The 22,972-nt window shown below is 37.7% G+C and overlaps 1 protein-coding gene across 2 annotated transcripts in view; it reads left to right on the top strand.

The window, feature by feature from the left end:
- The window catches only part of LOC107273102 (cyclic nucleotide-gated cation channel subunit A), a 29,060-nt gene extending 6,716 nt beyond the window's left edge, over positions 1–22,344 (top strand). Inside the window, exons 2-14 of one of the 2 annotated variants that reach the window (XM_015750928.2) lie at positions 13,221–13,687; positions 14,044–14,166; positions 14,433–14,522; positions 14,688–14,852; positions 16,298–16,460; positions 17,187–17,335; positions 17,624–17,921; positions 18,326–18,573; positions 18,656–18,811; positions 18,884–19,094; positions 19,203–19,391; positions 20,890–21,001; positions 21,204–22,344. In XM_015750928.2, coding sequence (XP_015606414.1) covers positions 13,382–13,687; positions 14,044–14,166; positions 14,433–14,522; positions 14,688–14,852; positions 16,298–16,460; positions 17,187–17,335; positions 17,624–17,921; positions 18,326–18,573; positions 18,656–18,811; positions 18,884–19,094; positions 19,203–19,391; positions 20,890–21,001; positions 21,204–21,447 — 2,454 coding nt within the window. In that variant the 5' untranslated portion in view covers positions 13,221–13,381 and the 3' untranslated portion in view covers positions 21,448–22,344. Of the gene's footprint in view, positions 1–13,220; positions 13,688–14,040; positions 14,167–14,329; positions 14,523–14,687; positions 14,853–16,297; positions 16,461–17,186; positions 17,336–17,623; positions 17,922–18,325; positions 18,574–18,655; positions 18,812–18,883; positions 19,095–19,202; positions 19,392–20,889; positions 21,002–21,203 lie in introns of those variants that run through there. The other variant, XM_025090392.1, reaches the window with a different exon arrangement.
- The last annotated feature ends 628 nt before the right edge of the window (positions 22,345–22,972 follow it).

Below are 22,972 nucleotides of genomic sequence, written 5' to 3'. Positions count from 1 at the left end.
GTGCCCCCCCCCCCCAGATGTTGATGAAACTTGATAGGTAAATAAAGTGCTTGGAGACATAAAAAGTGCGTACATAATTAGCAACCCAATCGGTTCTAGGGGGTGAAACACCCTTACATATATACAAGGTGACTTGCCCATCAGATCGATTACCGCGTAAAATATGCGAAATACAAAAAAAATGTTGTCTACCAAAGTTTCATGCTTTCGAACGTACTTTCAGATGACGATACCAAAAATTATCAAAATTTTGTTAGTAGATAAGTATCTCCGCCATGTTTATTTTCGGGAATTTAAGTATGTTTGTAATGATTCGCATTGTTTTTCCCTGAAATTAGTGGGTGACAGATATCAAAATGATAGGAAATAAATTTACACGTAAAACGTGATAAAATTTACTTATTTCGGTACCATATTTAATATATTTATTTTACAACTTGGAGAATATCACATTAGCATAAACTTTCCACTATGTAACGAACGGAATTCACGAAATATAACAACAATATATGTATCAAGAAAATTGTAATGTTGGACATTACTTTTTTAGACAGCAACAAAATTCTATGCTAATACTGTTAACAATTACGTATTTTCTTTGTTACCGTTACTCTCCAAAAAGTTAATTTTATTGATAAACTTTTGTGAAAATGTATAATTTGTAAACATTAAGCTAAAAATGTTCAAAACTATAATTGCATCTAATTCATACTAACTAACAGTATAGTCAGGTTGCGACATCAGAACCAATTTTAAGGGACTTATTTACGCTTCGGTTTGTACCCGGATGGCCCCTCAAAATGAAACTATTGTCGCGATCCGGCTATAAATAAATGCAGCTTCCAAAAATAAGGTGATTATGTGGTACTTTTCTTTGCAATTTATGCAAGTCTTGATTCTACGTATTCATATAATTACTTGAGGCAACAGTAATTTGAACATTCAATACTTATTGTATCTCAGATGTTATTATAGGAAAGTTCTTAATACAATAAGTGTCTGATTGAGCATGAAAGCGATTGTTTGCTAGTAGGAAAGGATAAGAAATGTTATTTTTATATACGGAACAAGCAAAGGATTTTCTTGCAGCATATATGATCAAATATACAAAGAAACAATGCATTAAATATTTTGTAAATAAAATTTTATATAAATTCAATAAATTCTGTATTGTTAACAATGAAATCATACTTAAAGTATTGAAGATTTCATAAATGTTTCAAAATGTTTCCATATACGTATTTATAAGAAATTACGATTATAATTCTTAATCAAAGTAAAATTTATAAATTGGGCTGAGTGGATAGAATGCCACAGTCTTTACTTGGAGCATCACGATAATCGCAAGTTCAAGTCCTACTCCCGGCAGCAAAAGCAGATAGATTGTTCTTTTTAATTATATTTCAACTGTACAGTTATATCATATCATTATGTAAATTATATTTTTCAGGTATTTCAATAAATATTAACAGTTTAATGAATTTTCTATATATTCATACTGCAATAGTAATTTTTACGAATATGTATATAATGTAATGCAAAATTCAGTCGTCGTAACCGCATCTGTCGTAAGAACATATTTAATGCTAAATGAAAGAGATTACATCTAGCGAATATCATTCATATAATTATCTATAAAATTTATTTTCAGGCAGTCGGGTATCTGGCTTCCAGCTTCGTATGTGCTTCTCTCTTTTCGTTTTATCTAACATATCCGTCAAGGGTACTGGTTAACTGAGAATCCCGAAATTTTGTTGCTTTTGAAATCTGTACATTGCAGGGCCTATAGGTGATTCACGAGTAAAATGTGTTGTTACAACATAATATTTTAAGATGTTCTGCATAAATATGTTACGAAGTATGCATGTGCATAGTTTTGCACTGATCTATATTTTTATATATTATATAATATTTTGTGACACAAAGCTTGGCTTTTACTTTAACGTTGAAGAAATTTTTATAATTTTAGTTAAAAAAAAGCGAAAATCATGTACCAGGGGTACCCATAGGTAATATCGTTTTTAAACTGTTCAAAAATTTGGATACACGACATTACAGGTAGGTATTCCTAACAAATTGTTCAATAAAGAAATAATATTTGAATAATTGCTGCAGTTAAAAAGAATCAACTGTAAGTTTATGTGAAATGTATTTCAGAATAAATACCTAGAATCTTCGATTGAAAAATTGTGATTGTTATTGTATAAATGCGAATTTTGACCTAAGAATTAAATGGTTGATCAATGACTTTTATCTATAATTAAAAGGAGAGTTTAAGACATTTTCGATTTTTATTATTTTACGAATTAAAAGAAAAAGCAGTATTCACGATAGTATTCCACTTGTCAGTTATAATAGCACTATAATACTTGCACACATGATCTCAACGATAAAAGGAGTATGTTGGAACCGGACTGTTTGAGTATTGGCTATTATTCATGAATAATCTTTATTAATACAGGAAACAGAATCTGAAAAAGAAATCGAATGTGTTTACCTCGATTCAAATTAGTTGTTAGACTTCTCATTAATTCACTACAAATGAAACTACACTACCAAAAACGAGAATTACGTCTCTACAATCGGCTACATACGAAACTATACTATTACAAACGAAAATTACGTCACTACAATTGACTACAAACAAAACTTGTTGCTCACACTACCCACCAAATAGTACTCGATTAGGAATCACCATTAATTATTAAATGACAATTAAATCATCATTGAATATGAGAAGCAGTAGTAATATTGAAGAGTAGCGAAGATGTTATAGAAAATTTTGAAAATACAATTAAAATAGTGGGCCAATGCTAGAGCATATAATAAGCAGATATGTAGTAACTTATGTACTTGACACTAATAATACGATTCCAATACTTTTTTTTAGAGGTATTCACAGCACTTCTGTACTTAGCATAGTTTTTTACATTAATTGTAAGTATTTTTTGGGGGTACTGCTTATAGCATAACTTCCAATCTTCAAGTGCCCACTGTGACCACCAGTGCGCACTACTCATAAGAAATAAAATCTCATAAAGGCTAACCCTCTCTACTAGTATTTAATCGGTAATGGGCTTAAAGCATATGTATGTAGATCTTTGCATTAATAATTTATTTGTTGACTAATAGCTAATATCATTTATAAAGAAGCTATAAGGAAAGGAAGCAGAAAAAGAACAGTCTCTCTGATAAATGCAATAGATAATACATGTTCCTTGATTAATTTAAAAGATTGTATGGTTACTACAGAAACATGAGATCCGTATGAAAAACGAAGAATTGGTGTTCAAGTCTTTATGAAATATTTACTGTTTTCTATCTTTTTTCCCCCAATTTTCCATCTGGGTGTACTTCCGAAAAGCGCATACCGCCGATCGATCTGAAATTTGGTATAATAACGTATTTTGACCTTCTAATCACGAATATCGTAACGAAAATTGGCGCAAACACCACTTTGAGTATGAAAATCAAAGAAGAACCTCTTTTCGTTCGGTTTGCATATTCATTTTGCAAAATACATTATTATACCAAATTTCAGAATCATCGGCGGTATGCGTTTTTTGGAAGTTAATCCCATTATCTATACATTTTAATTAAGCGAAGTCCATGAAAATCTATAAAACATATATATATGAAACTATTCTGATGGAGTATCGGAGTATTTTTCTTGTAAATATTTGGTATCACTTTGTAAAATAATAAACGTGATAAATTCTTACACATAGAGACAGACTAATTTTCTATCACCTTCTTTAAATTTTCACTATAATCCACAGATTTATAATGTGCGAAAAAATTCTTTTATGCGTGTACTCATTTCAATTAGTAGATGTATACATACAGGGTGCTTCGTAATTGCCATACACGGGAGGTCAATACTCGTTCAGGGTGGCCCCCTGAGTAAGAATCCGTAATTCGTTTGGTCCTCCTACGTTCAGTAGTTTTTCTACAAATTGAGCTTTAATTCGGCCAATCAGGGGACAGCTTTGAGCAAAGTGTCCCGACGCCTTCAACAATGGAAGACTTTACAAGACTTCACTATAGTCGGCTGAGTTCACTTGGTACATGTGGCAAGGATAAACAAATTTAAAGATCCATTTGATTGTCTGCTGCACATAGCATTTGTTTCTAGACGGCATCGATGAAGTTAAAGCCAGCCAAGGAAGCCCACTAGATACTACACCAAGCAAAGCACCAGAGAATGGGATTGGAGTAAAACAAATGCTACCGACGTTCCATGGACGAAACACAGAAGCTGGACACCGGATCTTACAATACGTCAGATTGAAAAAAATAGACTAAAAGAGAAATGCAAAAACACGTAACGCCTTATTTTGCCCAGAGAATATTCACACCAATTTACAGCCTTTTACGACTTCCGGTGTTGTTGATTTTTTTTTCATACATGCATTTCTCATACACGAGCTTCCTCAACGGTTAAAACTCTACGCGATTTGTTTTTGGGGGAGAAGCAACAAATAATTTTCACAGATGGCAAATTTGTGCTGGTATTGAAAGTCGATGCTGCGTAGCATTTATTTAATTTCATTTTTATGCTATTTACGCTAGCAACTCGTCAATTCGACAATCGTTATTTTCTTATCGACATCGCCTCGTATTATATCCTCGCTACCTCCAATCCAATCAATTTATTCAGTTTTGTGCCATTTGCTTATTTATTGCTTTTTTGTGTTCTGTGTTCCTCGTTCAGTGTTATACATTTTTTCTGATCATTTATTATTTTTTCTACGTCGCCATATTGCGTTTTTCATGGCAGCGTATACGGATCGGGAATACTGGGACATGCTAATGGCCCTTGGGGCTTGCGATGAGTCAGCCGGTGCGGCAGCTCGGCTGTATCGAGAGCGGTTTCCAAACCGTCGTGGTCCTGACGCGAACGTCATTCGGCGTCTTCAAGATCGCTGTCAAAACGGGGGAATATTAGGTTTGAGAAATGGCCATGATGCCGGTAGACCACAAAGTCATCGGAACCTTCGTCGTCAGGACGATGTGTTAGACGCAATCGCTGTGGACGGAACACAAAGTACAAGGAGTCTCGAGCAGCAATTTGGCATGAGTGGCGGGGCAGCGGATGCAGTTCTGTGAACGTTTTCTTAACGACTGCGATAGTGACGAAAACTACCACAACTGAATTCTTTGGACAGACGAGGCAATTTTTACGCGCGATGGTTTTTTTAACCAACACAATAGCCACGTTTGGGCGGATGTAAATCCAAGAGCGGTGAAGCAGAGGGACAACCAGTTCAAATTTAAAGTGATGGTTTGGGCTGCACTCATCGGTGACGAACTGGTAATTCTGCTTTTTTAATTCAAAGCGAATTTACAGACAGATAGATTTCGCCTCGAAATCAAAATTTGGTCCTTTTCTCATGTCAGACCACATGTATTGTAGCGTTTCCAGTGTGAAATTTTTTAAATAATTCTTTAAAAATGTGTAGATCGGCCCATTTTTCCTCCCGGATCGATTGGATAGCATCTTGTACAAGGAGTTCCTGGTGAACGACCTGCCCGATCTCCTTGCTCATCTTCCAAACGATGTCCTTAGGAATATCGTTTTCCAGCAAGATGGAGCATCGCCGCATTTTCGCCGAATCGTACGCAAATACCTGAATAGCGAATGGCCGGGATGGATCGGAAGAGGTGGACAGAAACCTTGGCCGCCAAGATCACCTGATCTGACCCCATTGGATTTCTTCTTGTGGGGTCATTTAAAAGATATTGTTTATGCCGGAGCTCTCATAAACAATATTAATGAATTGAAACGGCGCATTATTGCAGCTGCGGAGAGCGTACCGCACGACATGGTGGCAAAAGCAACAGCCAGTGTAGTTGAACGGGCACACTGCTGCATTGCACAGAATGGTGCTGTGTTCGAACAGTGCTTGAATTAAATGAAGAAAAGAGTTTCCGTTGAGGAAGCACGTGTATGAGAAATGCATGTATGAAAAGAAATCAACAACACCGGAAGTCGCAAAAGGCTGCAAATTGGTGTGAATATTCTCTGAGCAAAATAAGGCGTTACATGTTTTTGCATTTCTCTCTTAGTCTATTTTGTTCAATCTGACGTATTGTAAGATCCGGTGTCCAGCTTATGTGTTTCGTCCATGGAACGTCGGTAGCATTTGTTTTACTCCAATCCCATTCTCTGGTGCTTTGCTTGGTGTAGTATCTAGTGGGCTTCCTTGGCTGGCTTTAACTTCATCGATGCCGTCTAGAAACAAATGCTATGTGCAGCAGACAATCAAATGGCTCTTTAAATTTGTTTATCCTTGCCACATGTACCAAGTGAACTCAGCCGACTATAGTGAAGTCTTGTAAAGTCTTCCATTGTTGAAGGCGTCGCGACACCTCGTTTAAAGCTCTCCTCTGATTGGCCGGAGTAAAACTCAATTTGTAGAAAAACTACTGAACGTAGGACCAAACGAATTACGGATTCTTACTCAGGGGGCCACCCTGGACCAGTATTGACCTCCCGTGTATGGCAATTACGAAGCACCCTGTATACTTACCTTACTCTTGTACCATGTACGTGCTATATTGCGTGTTCGCACAAACATTTGCTTTATGAAGTATCGTGTCAAGATATTATGCAAATTAAATGAAATAGGTTCAATATAAAAAAAATAAATTTGTAATAGGGGATAGAACTAGTGATTATTTATATTATAATATAAGATATAATATAAGATATAAGATTAATTTCAATATATACGATTGTTCTATCCAATTATCATATGGTTTACAGCAGCTTCGGGTTTTTTTTAATACTATTCTTATACATATAAAGTAGTGCATGTCATGAGGTACCGGTATTTATATACCCTAATAACAGTACTTATGGAACCTTATGTAATTATACCCCAAAATTATAATCTGTTAGGGATGTTCTAATTAGACTCCAAGTGTTCAAAAAGCTTAGAGGAGCTGTTATGCTATGCTATACAATTATATTAAAGTATGCTTCGTAAAATTACTACTCTGATACATTTGAGAGATGCACTTTAACCACTTGCGCTACGAATGAACTTCACGATTGCGATGCCGTGCGCTACAATGTAACAAGCGATAAAGTGTCACATCTACGCCGCTCCGCGTCTGCGAGTGTAATCCTTTAATTACATCGTATCACGTCGTGCTGCCTAGCGATTAAACTTTCGATTACCCCATTCTTAATCTTTTAGTAACCGCAGATTTAATTGATTTAATTGTCTTTAAGTTTATTTCGATCAAATACTATAACTGTTCTGAGTACACTATAAAGTCGAACCAAGTGTACCAGTTTCATAATTTCAACAATAGTGTAATAAATTAAAATCTGTGTCGATTGATCTTTTCCATGATCCGAGCTGGTAGTTGATATTATCACATCTTTTTTTTTAGTATGGAATACAAAACATTCTGCATTTTGGGTATGTGCTTTATCGAAATCGGAAGTGCTGAATATCTGATGTTTTATCTATATCCGGAACTTCATATCTCTTATAAATGTTATACCAATCTGTTTAGCATTTGTTTGAAATATTGTCCACAAAATTTGTCACTCATGCACGTCCGCAAGGACCCACGGCCACGCATGCACAGACACGCGCGCATCCCCTTGTCTTTGGTGGCGGATTATAATATATTCCCAGATGTTTCATGCGCTCTCTAACAAAAACTGTAGAACTTTTGATTTTCTGTAAAATCCCAGTTTAATATGAAATAGGAGACTGCATTCACTAAAATTTAACAGTATTAATACGCATATAGGGAATACCCTTATCCATTTGGCGAAAGGTCTTTATGGACATCCAGCTCATTGTGAGACTAAAAATTGTCATCTGTGCACGGAGTATTACTAACGTCGACACCTGATTTTCTATAAGAGTTGGTCGCCAATATACATAGGACATCAATATACAATAGAGATAAACTGCAAAAGAAGGGATGTTGGAATAGCTGCTCAATAGGCAATTTATGTGCATTATAGAAATAAACATAGGTTTCTTTTACTAGGGCTTTTATCGATCATCTGAGTTTATTAGGACATTCTCAATGCCGGCGGTCCTCAAAATTTGAATGTGTAACGAGTCTAGATGCTCCGACCTATGTGGCCAGGAGCTTTTACTCTTAGGAAGAACAAGTTGTTCAATTGTTGTGCTCCTCTTGATGACAGTGAAACTGGCGACTCTGCACATCTTCGGTACATTCCAAAGTAGTGTAAAATGCAAATTTTTTTTGGCTCAGTAGCCAGGAAGAAGTTGCTTAATGATCAGCACCGAAGGAGTACTGAAATCAATAATTGAACAGGCCACTGTCTCCAAGGCCAAGTGTATCTCGACTTCGGTTCTTCAAGCTTAACTAGCAAAACGAGATGCGAAACAAGGCGAAAGCTTCATATAGTGGCTCCCGCTTTCTCCCTTTAACTCCTTTATTCTTTTTATCGTCATCAACCTTGTTATCGATACTCGTTGGTAATCATTACGCAAAAATGATTGTCGTCTGTCGACTTGACTGTTGCATAACGAATATAGTAATGTAAATAAACAACAGAGTAACGAAAATAAACAAAAGAATAATATTCGTTTACGTATCCACCGGTCACTGTTTTTGTGGGAAAATAAATGATTGGCTGTCCCCAGTGGGAGGAGACTGAGGAGGAGTTACCAGTTCTCACGCGCTTATGATTGACTTACTTTAATCCGTAATAATTAATAAGATGATTAAAAATTTTGAATTTTGTTGACGCCACTATTTGTATTTTTTCACGCCGGATCTAACGGTATGTCTCCTATCCGGGGCTTAAGAAATACCCTGTATATCAGTTCATTTAGAAGCTAGTGTGTTCTAAATGTCCACAAGGAAATTTGAAGCAGTTGTATCGTTAGGCTCGCATAGGAGTGACTACATGTAAGACTGAGAGAGGAGACAGGAAGAACAGTCAACTGTTCAGCTAAGATAGTCCGCTATATCCTGATAGATCGATTGGTGACCCGGCGACTGAGTGAATGAAAGAGGAGATAGAAGAGAAAACACGAAATAACGAATAGAGAAAATAACTAGGCTGACCTCGAGGACAAATTTAATAGTGTCAGATTTGGATACTTTGGAATAATTTACGAGATTGACGAAACAGTTCTAATTTCAAACTAAAACGTAATGAATTTGTATTCATAACTGATTGATATAATTACTCGGCACAACGATCCTACTTGGCACTCATCAACTAGACTGAATACTGACTACCACTGCTACTCGTCCTAGTACTACATTCAACAGATTGGCCATTCACGTCAGACGCACTTGCATCCTCAGGCAATTATAACAACTATGGTATACGATGGACTTGTAATTATTAGGATTGCTTCTACCCCTCTATTTTAAATATAAGCCATTCCGCATGTGTTTTTCCAGAGAAATTTAATTGATCTTCAGGATCAATATGTCATGCATGACGAGGGAAAAAATTAACAAATTACTCGTTGGACTGTATCCTTTAGGCTTCCATCGCTGAGCCTGACCCTTCATCGCGCCCTTAGTTATATTTATAAACGCCTCGCTTACGGGAACAAAGCCTCGCATGAACGTCGTTTGCCACAATCTTACCATATCGAAGAAATTTTGGAAGGCGAGGACTCTCTTCAAGGTCCACGATTTAGTCTTAAGAATAGGGTAGTTTTTTATAAAAGTCAATTGAAAGCAGGAGGGAGCCAGGACGGTATAGGCCAATCAGCTGCTACTCGCTGAGATAAACACATCGTCAACCAATATTGGCTTCGTACGTTCATCAACTACCAGCTCTTTTCGTTAGCCTCCGTTATTTGATCTAGGCTGGGTGCTCTCTTACCCTTTTCCTCGATCTGGGCTGCCGCTGCTAATCGATCTGGTGCTTAATCCGAGCTGGATACTTTGTCACCCCGCTGTTTGATTCGAGCTGAGCGTTCATAAACCTCTCTTGACTAAGTCCAAGCGCCCGCTGTGGTACCTAAAAAATCTTATACCCCTGTCCATTTAATGTCTTTTCCATATCCCCCGTGACCGATCCATCTTCCATCAAACCGCGGGCGCATCGATGCAGACGTCACTATCTTATACCTTATCCGGTTACTTACTAAACACCGTCACAGCAGTTATCGACCGAGCTCTCAGCACCACATTGCCCTCGCGGTATTATATACGAGAATAACGAAGTGTGCGCGTCAAAAAAGATTCCATAAGTACCATGATAGTATTTTTCTCTAGATGCATACAATAAATTTCAGTTTACATTTTCTACAGGAATGTGTACACTTGCTCTTTGCTATTTAAAGTTTCCTCCGCGAATACATACGCATCAATTAGTGGCATTATCGACAGTGGTGACCTCACAGTAAGCGTTCATTTCGTAATCGGAAGGTGACCTCTGAGTTGAAGATATACAATTTGCGAGCGCGCTTTCCCTCATAAAATTGCGAACGATGAAATTCGATATCACTTGAGTTCCAAGGAAATGTCTTACTTTTATGCACAGTTGTGAATATAATGGTCGGAATACCCCTACGATGTTTTTGTGATCGGGCTTCCCGCTTCTTCAGCTGGTCGTTATGTGTGAGGGATTTTAGACTCATTTCTTCTTTTCCGTTCCTATGTCACGCAAGGTTTCTTGAAAATATTATTTTTATAACTTATAAATACAATATTATATATCTTATATTATTATTTTAATTATTATAAATATTATAAATTAACATTGTCGCAGAATAAATCATGAGACCATGATTCTTTAGATAACTGCTTTACTTTTTTATTCATCAGTCTTGCATGGCAATGGAAAAAAAGGAAAAATATCGCGTCTACAATTTCTTACGTGTAGCGACGGACTGAGAGTGGAGGCCTGTCCGTCAGAAGCATCATAAATGTATTTCACCTATTCATTTTTGCAACTTTACCTCTATGCCATTGCTTTTTCTTACTTTCCGTAAAATATTTTCATCTTTCTCATTTTCCTTTTAAATTAATAGAGGCCCGATAGCAGCGTTTTCATTTATTTTCCTGTACTTACTTCTTTTTTTCCTCTAATATACCGTTAGCTTGAGAAGACTAATTGGAATTCTTCGTATAAGCGATAGAGAGGAATTAGGGACAATATTTAATGGTATGCCTGAGCGTGCGGACGAACAGGCGCCAGTGAAATATGCTGTCTGCGCTCTGCATTAGAGACCTAATACATTTTTGGGTACTGATTTGTCTGTATTGTTGTTCTTCCTTTCAGAAAATTCAAATTTTATTGTAGATGTAATATTTACCCATAGTGCATAAAGATAACAACTAATGCATGTAAACTTAAAAACAATCTCCCTTCTATTCTCTTATTCTTCCCTCCTTCCCAAGGCTAGAAATTTCCGAAAAATTAGGAGTTATGATCGGGAATTGAATCCGATACCTTCGGACAGCTAAACTGGACACAAGCCACTATGCCACCGAACCCACTGTTCAACCTGATAAGTCCTATTTATTTATTTTTCATTTCTTTGTTCCTAGAATCTTTGACATGGAAGCATTATTTCTTGAAAATTTTCTAGCCTTTAGTAGTTTATGACTTTTTGATCTGCCATGCATTGCCGACGTTTTATTAAGCGCAATTGTTCCTAAGCACCGCAAAGCTCATCGAATCACTCGTGAGGACAAACATGAGTCGCGATATTTCTTTAAAATGAGCAGCCAACGAGAAATTAATTCGCCGCGAAACTAGATGGGCATCCTCACGTATACAAATCTGTCAGAGCACACCTAATGTTAGAATGTTAGAAAAAAACCCTAGCCGGGAATTCACATAGTTTTCGTATTTATGACTTGCAATTATGGGCTCAGCCAATTTTCAGCTAGTATGTTAATACTACAAACTAGGCATTTCCTATCAGGCACATTATAGTAAGCGTAACCGTAACCCTATCAAGGTTATAAACTGTGACGACGTGAAACAAACAACAAGCAAATAAGGACTTTCTAAAATGTGTATAGTAAAGTAATACTTATAGGTAGTAAGTACACTTTAATTAAAGTGTGTCAGCGTAACGTATCAGTTACACTAAACTTTTTGAACGCCCTTAATGTAATCAAGACGTCTTTGTCAGTCGTTGTTGATTATTGTCATTCATTATGATTTTGGATGAAATTATATGTCGCGAATATAAATCTTAAGAAAACTTTCTATAGTTTTTAGATAATATTACTTTCTTGAATCTATTAATAACGGTTGTCTGGTTTTATTTGGGGAAACTAGAAAGATTTTACACAGTTTATTTGTAAAAGCATTAAACAAAAAAGCCTTATAGATTCAGTATCATCGTAATACAGTTTTTCAGAATAATTTATGGACATTGTGAAATATTAGCTACAATATTTTACTACTAGCATAATATTTCCACCTAGAGAAAGAGAGAACTATCAAGATATTTTTCAGGGACCAAATGACCTATTTAATCTCCGGCCTGTACTAAAAAGCGTTATATTTAGCATAGCCCGGAGGTGGTTTCCATACTTTTCCCATACTCGGTCCTAATTAGAAATAGGAAAAATCATCAGGATTCGGTTAGCGCCAATAAACGATTTGTTCATAGGTTGACATTACCTCCTAGCCACGATGTGCTTGCCGTCGTGACGCAGGTCATAGCTACGGTAATGCAAGTAACGTCACGGCGCGACAGAAGAATGTGTTATATAGTTTCGTTAGAACTCATGAACACAACTGGTACGTTGAACATGATCGAAATTACGGCGACGCCAACCAACGATACTGAGGGCGTCAGCTAGCCGACGCCCCATTGCGATTACGAGGATGACTAAATATGTCATCATACAATCCCTATGTAGTATGAGGATTATTTAGTCTTCACTTTTTTGTTCTTTCTACCTCGATTTCGATAGAATGAAAAGTAAGTAAAGTTTAATAAAATCTCGTTTCTCGGTATTATGAGTAAAAGAGCCTCATGTTGGCGTGAATATTGCAAGGCAATAGGATTCGATGCGTAGCAACCAACTTAGAGCATCGATTGGCGTAGTGGAAGCTCTGTAACATTCCAAAACAGTCTATAACGGCAGATACGTTCGATTGAAAAAGTTTACCGCACTATTCCTAAAAAATGATCGCAATCTATTATCGATTGTAAAATAATGGAGAGAATAGAAAAAAAAATTAAAAGTGGTTGGATAAAGTTTCGGTTAATCTATGATTACAGGTCAGCAGGCAGACAGCCAGGAAAGTTCGCAGGCATGTGTCATGCTGACAGTGTGGTGGCATCGCCGATATCAAGCGTGGTAGTACTCCTGGAAGTGGCTATTGGGCCAAGAAGAACTAAGAGGCACAACCAGGAGAAGAGGAGGAAGAATAACCTAACTCATGTGGACCTATATGATGGCTGCAGCAACTGCTGACCCGCTAGCGGCACATGCACGCCGACTTGCTTCCTCTCACCGGCCTCAAAGGACAGTACCCCCCGAACCTCCAGAGCCACCCGAACCCTTGCAAAACATTCGTCCCAGCTCGACGGAATCCCGTCCGGTCCTTATTTCTGCTTCCTCTCCAGCTTCGTCGCAACCTTCTCCCTCTAATTCACATATAATTTCTCATTCTCATTCACTGTCTCCTTCGAACCGATCCCCTCTCGGTAATCATGTGTTACGTCGAAACTCTCAATCGTCTCAGGTTAGTGGGTATTTTAGCTTAATCTTCGAAAGATAATAGAGTAGCTTTCTCAAAGGTTCTGCAGGCATGATATCAATTAATCTTGTGGTATGACTGTGCAGCCATGAGGTCGCACTATGTCATAAAGCACCGCACTGTGGAAGCAGACGGGTATAAGTTCATGGGTCTTAGTCGTCCTTGATGTCGGCCATTAGTTGATTAAACTGCTTATTAATGGATTGGATATATTTCTTGGCGCATCTAGCATCATCGAGATTAAGCGGAAAAATAATATCCTCGATATTTTTTGCGTTACGCCTATCTTCCATCTATTGCTAGAATAGCCGGATCTAATCGTTTGACATATGTTGCGACAGATTTTCTCTGGCCAGGATACGAGTCTTTCAAGCCACGTGGCAAGAATTTCGGGCACATCGAATTGTCCCGATACGGAACTTTCGGAGGTTATACGGGTTCTGGAAGTTCACCATCCCAATCAAGTGAGTACCAATAAGTCATTGTGATTATTAATGCCACTAGGATAATTCGCTCAACGGCTATACCCCACATCCCGCAGTGAATGTTTAATGGGGTTACGGTACATGAGTCTAAATGTAATAGTATCCTTCCAACATTTTCTTAATGTTTAGATATCCCTAATAGCTGGGTTTAGGTTAGGTAGATACGACGACGCCAGGAAGTTGTGCATAGAGAGTGAAAAAAGATCAAGCTTCTCTCCACTACATCAGATCAATCGATTTTACAGGAGAGTGGCGGGATGGAGAGTTCCCGCGGGAACTTCCACAAATCTGACAAATTTCATCGTCGTTTCCGTCGCCTTACCCACCGTCTTCAGGTAATTGCTCAGTAAATCTATTAGATAAGTTATTGGCTTCCTGATCGACTAACTGCTCCGACCAAGTTGCTCAGTTAGCAATCACCTTTTCGGGTTCAGCCACTAGCGCTACCATCAGAGAACATCGATTAAATTGAGAAAATATGTTAAATTGTATCGTTTTAGTGCATGTGGAAGTGTAGACCCAGGAGAAGGAAAAAAGAACAAGAACCGGACGGATTCCTAGCAAAATTCCAGGGCAGCAGTACGTCGACATCACCAGAGCACAGCGCCACTTGCTGCTGGGGCCACCGCCTTGCCATCGACCCTACACTTCCTTTTCACTATAGAGTGAGTACTGGTCTATTTGTATCTTCTTGCGCATATTCTATTTCCATCGCCTCCCATTGTCATTTGTCGCTGTTTATCAACTATTACCTTTTAGACCATCTATCATGACTCATCAATTTGTTAGCTTTGATGACGATTCGATCTATTGGAATGAAACTTTTGTTCAACAAATGTTCATTTAATTAAATCTAGCGATTTTTACGCTCATTATTAAGGGACGATGATGTTTAAATTTTATAAGAGCAATAAGTTAGCATTTAAAAAGAATTAATTTTTGATATACATAAAAATCTGATATTACAATGTGAATATGTTTAAATTTTACATCTATAAATATAAACTAGATAAAGTCTCGTAGATAGATGATACGGCACTACGATTTGTGCAATTTATTAGCTTCTTTTAAGCAAAATATTAAGAAAAGTCTCTATTGGTATGACATAAGATAAAAAGTAATTGAGAAAGAATAGGAACTTATAAATCTTCAGAGAAATTGAGTATCTCGTCCAACGCTTCTGTTTGATTTAAGTTCCATTTTTGATACCTCTTCCGGCGAAAAGCTCCTAATTTCTTTTGTTTGAACACGATACTCGGGAGTATGAATACATATTATGTTTTTTATTTTTACCATATATATTTCAATGAATTTATAGAAATTCATATGTGATTTACGAAGAATTACATTGTTTATGAATTATAAAAAAAAATATATTGAACTCGTAAACCCCGTATATCTGCAAGCCCGTTCCATCGCTAAGATAAATAGTGTCATTTCATCGGTTATCATATCACTTTATAATAAAAGGAATAAAATTGAATCTTATCCGCACTGCCCTCAAATCAGTATCATTTAAAACCTCATGAAAAAATTCAGGGAGAAATTATGAAAAAGTCAATTAGCAAAGTTACGAGTGACCGGCTAACGGGTGATCTTAGTAATGAAAAGACTGAAATACGATTCCGTCAGACATAGAGTTTTTATGTGCGCTACTTAAGATTTGATTTCTCTGTTTGAGTTCCATTAGGGTACTACTCTTTATTTGGCTCGAAACTGTTTCTTGATTTCAATATCGACCCGTCGCGTTTGATCGTCCCAATAGATTGAACGAATTTTAGAAGCTGCCAAGTAGGAACATTAGATGACGATGGAATTGATTTCATAGAAGCAATTGAAAAAAGCCACCAAGAGGAGGGAAATAACTCAAGAATTTCTATAAAGAATTGATGGATAAAAATTGCAATGATTATGGCTGTCAATCATTCTTTATATATGTGTATATATGTGTATAAGCATAATGATACAATATAACACAGTATTTAATCAAGTTGTGCGATTAACACTTTGCTTAGAAACCTTTGTAAATACAAGGAAAGACAGGTTATCAGTAGAAATTTAGTACAGTCAACTAATTCCAGAATAAAAGATTTTGCTACTCTGGTTACAGTGGCTTCTTGTCGTCTCACTAGCTGTTCTCTATAATCTCATCTTCGTCGTTGGTCGCGCCGTTTTCTGGGAGTTGAACAATGCCGTGCCTGGTGTATGGTTCTTCCTTGATTACACCTGCGACACGATCTACCTCCTTGACATTATCGTTCATGCTCACGAAGGTAAGTCAATGATAGAGATACTTGTGTTTTATTTTTTCCTGAAGGAGTCATCTATTTTAACCGTCTACCCGGCAATTTCCGGCGTCCACTTGTCCTTCTATTTGCCCGAGGCTTTCTAGGTAGAGCCCCTAGAAACATTCAAGCCAATTATTTGTCTTGGACACTGGATGCCTCAGGGGGAAAGATCGATTAGTTGCATATCGATCTAGCATATCGATCAGCTCCTCCTCTTGATGACTAAGAGACTCGAGAAGCAGCAGGAACTACATATAAGGATATTCTATGCTGGCATATCCCTGAGACATTATTACGTATGGAAGATTACTTCCGTACCTGCAACCAGTGAAGAAGAGCATAGAGGTTCATACTCGAGAGCCGGTCAACAGACTAAATATCCTAGAAGATTTGAGACAGCAGGGAGGGAATATATTATTTTTTCAATAGAGAGTCGCGTGCCCCGACGGAGTACGAAGTCACTTTGATATAACAACAGGATACACGCGATCGTTATAGACCATTTCCCAAGGGTCTGCCGGACTATACTGATCATCTTGTATTTTCCTAATTATGCGTAATTACTTTGTCTCTGGCTTTAAAAAAATTAATATTGCGCCGCCAAATTGAAATGGCGCAATGAGCAATAAATTTTTCTTTTTAATTATTTAAAACTTAGAAGAGAATATTTGTCGATCTTGATTTTATTGATAATTGAATTATGACGTGCAGGATATCTCGATCAAGGACTTATGGTGAAGGATGCTAAGCGACTTCGAGAGAATTACTTGAGGACTGCAAGATGGAGGTTTGACTTTCTCTCGATATTTCCGACTGATCTTGCCTATATCTGGTGGAATCCGAGTTCTTGTCAAATTAAGGTAAGACGAGGGAAGTTTAGAGTGAAGAAAGGTTAGAAAGTCTTTACTTCTGCGAGAAAAAATTATATTGTCAATGTAAAATTGGTTTCGATGTGATGTCCCTGGTTAAAATATCCTCTTGAGATTTAAAATTAGAACGAGAGCGAGGTCAGGGTCGAATGGCAGATTTGATTATTGCAACGTAGGTGATTCTCCTTGCTCCTCCTTGATGGGTTGTGACCTTTCCGGGAGTATCAACTGCTTCAACGAGAAATAGTTTAAACGTACAGACTTCAATATCTATTATAGGTACCGTGTCCGGTGATTGTACGAACGAACCGATTACTTAAGCTATCACGAATGTGGCAATACTTTGAAAAGACTGAAACCCGAACAGGCTATCCGAATGCTTTTCGGATATGCAAGGTTGTCCTGGCTATTCTCGTTCTCATCCACTGGAACGCATGTCTTTACTTCGCTATAAGTTACGTTGTGGGCTTTGGTTCAGACAATTGGGTTTACAATCTCAACGGGACTAGAAACGCCTCTCTCACGCGACAATACATCTATAGCTTCTACTGGAGTACTCTTACCCTTACAACCATCGGTGAGTATATAATATCTCATATTGTGATAGATACAGTCAAAGAGTTGAAGAGTTAAAGAGAAAGAGAGAAACTTACACCATGAAATGGTGAAATGATGAAACGAAGTCTCACGAGAAAAGCGCATCGTCTCAGTTTATGGCAATACTTTATGTGTCTTTTTATGTTGAAAGGCCCTTAAGCTTCATTGAACTTCATAAATTTCATATATGTATATCTGAGGAGACGAAAAGAGCTTTCAGATATTATCCTCGTGTCGGAAAAATGCACGTTACTAGATAGACTCTGATTACTCGTTGAAATCCGAAGTTTCACCATAAGATTATAGTTTGAATAGTCTTCCGATATATGCCCAGAATGTATAGACTGCTTGATATGATATGTTTTACATTATATTATATCACAGGTGAAACTCCTCAACCTGAAAACGATGCGGAGTATCTTTTTGTGGTGGCCGACTTTCTGGCGGGTGTGTTGATTTTTGCGACAATCGTAGGCAACATTGGTAGTATGATTAGTAACATGAACGTTGCACGAGTCGAGTTCCAAAATCGCATGGACGGTGTTAAACAATATATGCAATTCCGCAAAGTTTCGACGGAACTGGAAGCGAGGGTGATCAGATGGTTCGCTTACACCTGGGCAAATAAGCAGGCAAGCAAGCATCAACCACTTTCCATGTCCCTTGCGTCAAGGGTATCTATCTACTCATCTAAATGGCTACCTAACGCTCCAGGCATTGGATGAAGAACGAGTGCTCGGCGCTTTACCAGACAAGCTCAAGGCGGAAATCGCAATTCACGTTCATCTCGATACGCTTAAGCAAGTGCGCATCTTTCAGGATTGCGAACCAGGCCTTCTCGAAGAGCTCGTCCTTAAATTACGTCTTCAGGTGGGCATTGAGAACTAGGTTTGGAAGAATTAATTTCCAGATGTCGAATTTACTCTTGATTTGTTTCCACAGGTCTTTAGTCCTGGTGACTACATATGCAGAAAAGGCGACGTAGGTAAGGAAATGTATATAGTTAAACGTGGGAGATTGACCGTGGTGGCCGATGACGGAAGGACGATCCTTGCGACTCTCGGCGCTGGCAGTGTCTTCGGTGAAGTGAGTGTTTTGGAGATTGCAGGCAATCGAACCGGAAATAGAAGAACTGCTAATGTGAGATCCCTCGGTGAGATTTTATTACAATCAAAATGTGGGAAGTTCAAATCTATCCTCCATTGTTTTAAGGGCGAGTGAAAGTTAGTAAAGTATCCTTGTGATGTGATCTCACCTGCAGGTTACTCGGATCTATTTTGTTTGGCTAAGAGGGACCTTTGGGAGGCATTGGCAGACTACCCGGAGGCGAGACACTCTCTGACAGAGCGTGGATGTCAGCTTCTGCGAAAAGACGGTCTGTTAGACGAAGAGGTTTTTCAGGGAGCTAAAGAAGCAAAAGATTCGCTTGTCGATAAGATGGAACATCTCGGTAAGTGCTAAGAAGAAAGACATCAAACAGTCTGAAAAATGTCGTAAATTTAATTTAAAGAAGTTCGTCTATTTTATCATAATAACAACACGCATATACAAATTATGCGCTCAATCTGTACAACATTAATATCTTTTATTTATGTAGATTTCAATTTTTCAAAATTTTTATGTAGACTTTGTTCATAAGAAAATTGAGATCGACAAGTTTCAGCAATCAGGGAGAACGGTACAAGAAGATATAAACAAAGTACATAGTAACTGAGGGTAGATCCGTTATCAGGGAGTTATTCGCAGCAAAATATACAGAACAACTTTTCATCTGGAAAGTCGGCGATAGCTGAAAGTCCCCCAATATCCTCCCGCTAAGCGTTTGTTAAAATTCGCAATAGTTTTTAAAAAAGAAACGTTTAAGATGCACCAATCAGAACGAAAGATTTCCCTGTAAGGCAAAAGTAAGCTGCTTTAGACGAATCGCACAATTAGGAATTGTTTTACGATCCAAGCGCCAAGCGAATTCGTTCACAGACTGCTAATACTGGCGCAATAGAACATTGTAAGAGAGTATAACGTTTTCCTGCCAGTTTTTATTGTTAGTTCGTCTCCTTCTCACGGCTTCTCGTCAGTTCTTCTCATGAGCGTTGTGCGATCGGACGGACCACTAGTTAGGGGAACTTTGATATCTGAGTATTTTAATCGCGGTTCTTGAGTTTCAGATTAGTGACGTAATGAGTTACGAGTGTGACGTTCCACCAGTCTGTGAACGAATGCGCTTGGCGCTTTGACCGTGAAATAATTGCTAATCACATGATCCGTATGCAGTAGCTAACTTTTGCCTTACAGGGGACTGTATCTCCCACCACGCAGCCATAATCCGCGGATATCCTTCGTTCTGATTGGTGCATCATAATGTTTCTCATTTAAAAACTGTTGCAAATTTCGGTAAATGCCTGTTTCGAGTCAACCTGTATAAGGAGGTTAAAATTCCGACACGAATTTTGAGTCCTGGTATTCAAAGGGTTAAGTACAAATCTATAAGTCCCTTTCCAATTCTATTTGCATTCATAATACTGACAAATGACGTCAAAATTAAATGAATTTAATTACTTAAACGAATCTAACCTAACAATTCTTTGATGCTGTATACATATATTTTGGGTCGAAGGGATACATTTGAGTTTGCTGCATGTGTTACAGTATTCAGAAAATGCCAATTTTTTAAATTGTATACATACATATATGCGTGTAGGCGTGCTTATGCTTGTGCGAGAGTGACCGAGAAACAGACAGTGAATGAGAAAGTAGTGGCAGGGGAAAGGCCACCTTATAACTGCATTTTTTAATGATCATAATTTACACCAATTTAGCCTATCGTAATCATTCAAACTGTTTCAAATTTTGGCTAAGAATTTAAAATTATTGAAGAAATAGTAGTTTTCACTGATGAAAATCCTTCATTTAGCCTTATTTCTATCTCTATTCTTTCTAACGTTGTACAGAAAACACCGTATACAATCTGCAGACCAGACTCGCCAGGTTGCTTGCCGAGTACTCTAGCAGTTATGCCAAGATGAAGCGGAGACTTTCGCGAATAGAGCAGCGGGAATCTGCGTGAGTTAAAAAAAATCCTCGTTTTACCTATCTGTTGGTCTATCTTGTTGATTCGTTTACTATATCACTCTATAGTCGCTCAAAGTAAACGTGATAAACTCATGAGTCTCGAAGTCGCTCTGAATCATCCGCCCTGAGCGACAGTTTAATTATTTAGTTGACAGTTCAGGCTATGATATGAAAAACTCATTATATATTGCAGATGTGCCAGCGATAGTTGCAGCGAACTCGAACTTGATGAAGAGGAAGAGGAGAGAAAAGTGTTGGTCAAAAGTGGAAAATCTGAAATTTATGAAAATATGAGAGGTGTAGATTGTTCTGGAGATGCTGTAGTGGGCTTGGATCAAGTTGATATCGAGCGTGAGATGAAGAGAAATCAACTGCGAAGAAGTTTTCAGCGGTCAAGGAGAAGCGGTGCAAGAAAATGTAAACAAAATACAGTGTAAGAGATCTGAAAAGCTATAGTGATCATAAGAACAAGGATTCTGAAAAAAAAGTTGAAAAGTGTAGCTTCTTTGTGTGATATGGAAAACGATGGGACGTACAAATGTTAGTGCCTTCTCCGTTGGTCGTCAGAGGATCTCACTTTATGGACCTCACCAGTTTTGTTTTTCCAGTCTTTATAACTATAACTACGAATTTTAATGCAATTTATTACACCTGGGGTATTAACTTCGAAGTATTATCTTTTGATTTTCGTTAAAGCCTTCCATTTTTTATATTTTATCTTTCGACCTTTTCTCTAGAGCGGTTACACTTGTCACTTTTTCGGAGCGCAAATGCAGCACATCCAGTCCCTGGCTTTTACAGGTTTTTCACTGCCGTGAAAAAATCCTATATAACTAGTTCTCTAATGGTAGCTACATAACATAGGTATTGGGTAATCAACTTAAGATATTCCGAAGTAAGATGAAAGGTTCATTAGGAACAGCCGTCTTCAATATTATCATTGTTACGACTATAATGATTATTCTGATAAACGAGTAAACTATCCCATGGACTATAATTATAATATTATAGTATTGTAGAAAACGATAAAGAGTCGACGAATCTGCTGGCAGATTAAAGAGATGATCTTTGAATCGAGAGTAAAATGAATTCAAAGAAATTTAAGTAATCGAATTGAATCAAGTAACTATGGAGACTGTACGGCGAATAGAGGTGGAGGAAGAGGGAGAGAATGAACATTCGATTTATACATTGCGTCGAGTACACATATCTATTTTCGTATGTTGCGCCGCGTAGAATCCGGCAGTGTAAATGAACGTCGGCGTATAAAACTACAAAATTTTTGTATCAGGCACTATCGAATATTAATAATAAATAAATCATTATTGAAAGCATGTCAAACTTTTCATTTCTCATTTTAAACATAATGTTATGTTTGTATAATACTTGAAGAATTAATGTGTGCATAGGTTGCAATTTCAACTAGCCAGGGTCGCAGTGCGAAAACTTAAGCGCAGTAAAGTTTATCCATAAATGCCTAACTGCACGTAATAAAAGACGTATGTACAAATACAAAATGGACGGAACTTAAAGATAGGGAAATCGAGAGTAGAGACTGTAGGGGACCTTAAAATTTAAGAAGTGTTGTGGTCCCGACTGGTTAAAAAATGAGAGGTTTCACTGTAAATGGTGTCGTCATCGATAAAAGAATGGGCATGTTTCGATTCAAGATCAAGATAATAATAGTTAACGAGACGTTGTCGCATAAGGAATAAAAACATTAATCGTACTGGAAACAAAGAAACTGCTGTAATTAATAACGTTAAATTTCTGTTTCGTTGGATCTTTAACAATTGAGACAAGTCATTATGCGTGGTTCCTTACCCAGATGCACGTGTTCTGTAATATATTGTTACCTAACGAGCAATGTGGTTTAAGAAGAATTGGAGGACTGTTTAGCCCGTTTTATAGCTTTGTAGCTTGAACGTATGAATAAGCGGCGCATGGCGCGCATCATGGTGA

The sequence above is a fragment of the Cephus cinctus genome, unplaced genomic scaffold (assembly GCF_000341935.2).
Source record: "Cephus cinctus unplaced genomic scaffold, Ccin1 Ccin1_scaffold1383, whole genome shotgun sequence".
NCBI classification, from domain to species: domain Eukaryota; kingdom Metazoa; phylum Arthropoda; class Insecta; order Hymenoptera; family Cephidae; genus Cephus; species Cephus cinctus.
The sequence above is the reverse complement of the archived record's forward strand: the minus strand, read 5'-3'. Positions and strand labels throughout refer to the sequence as shown.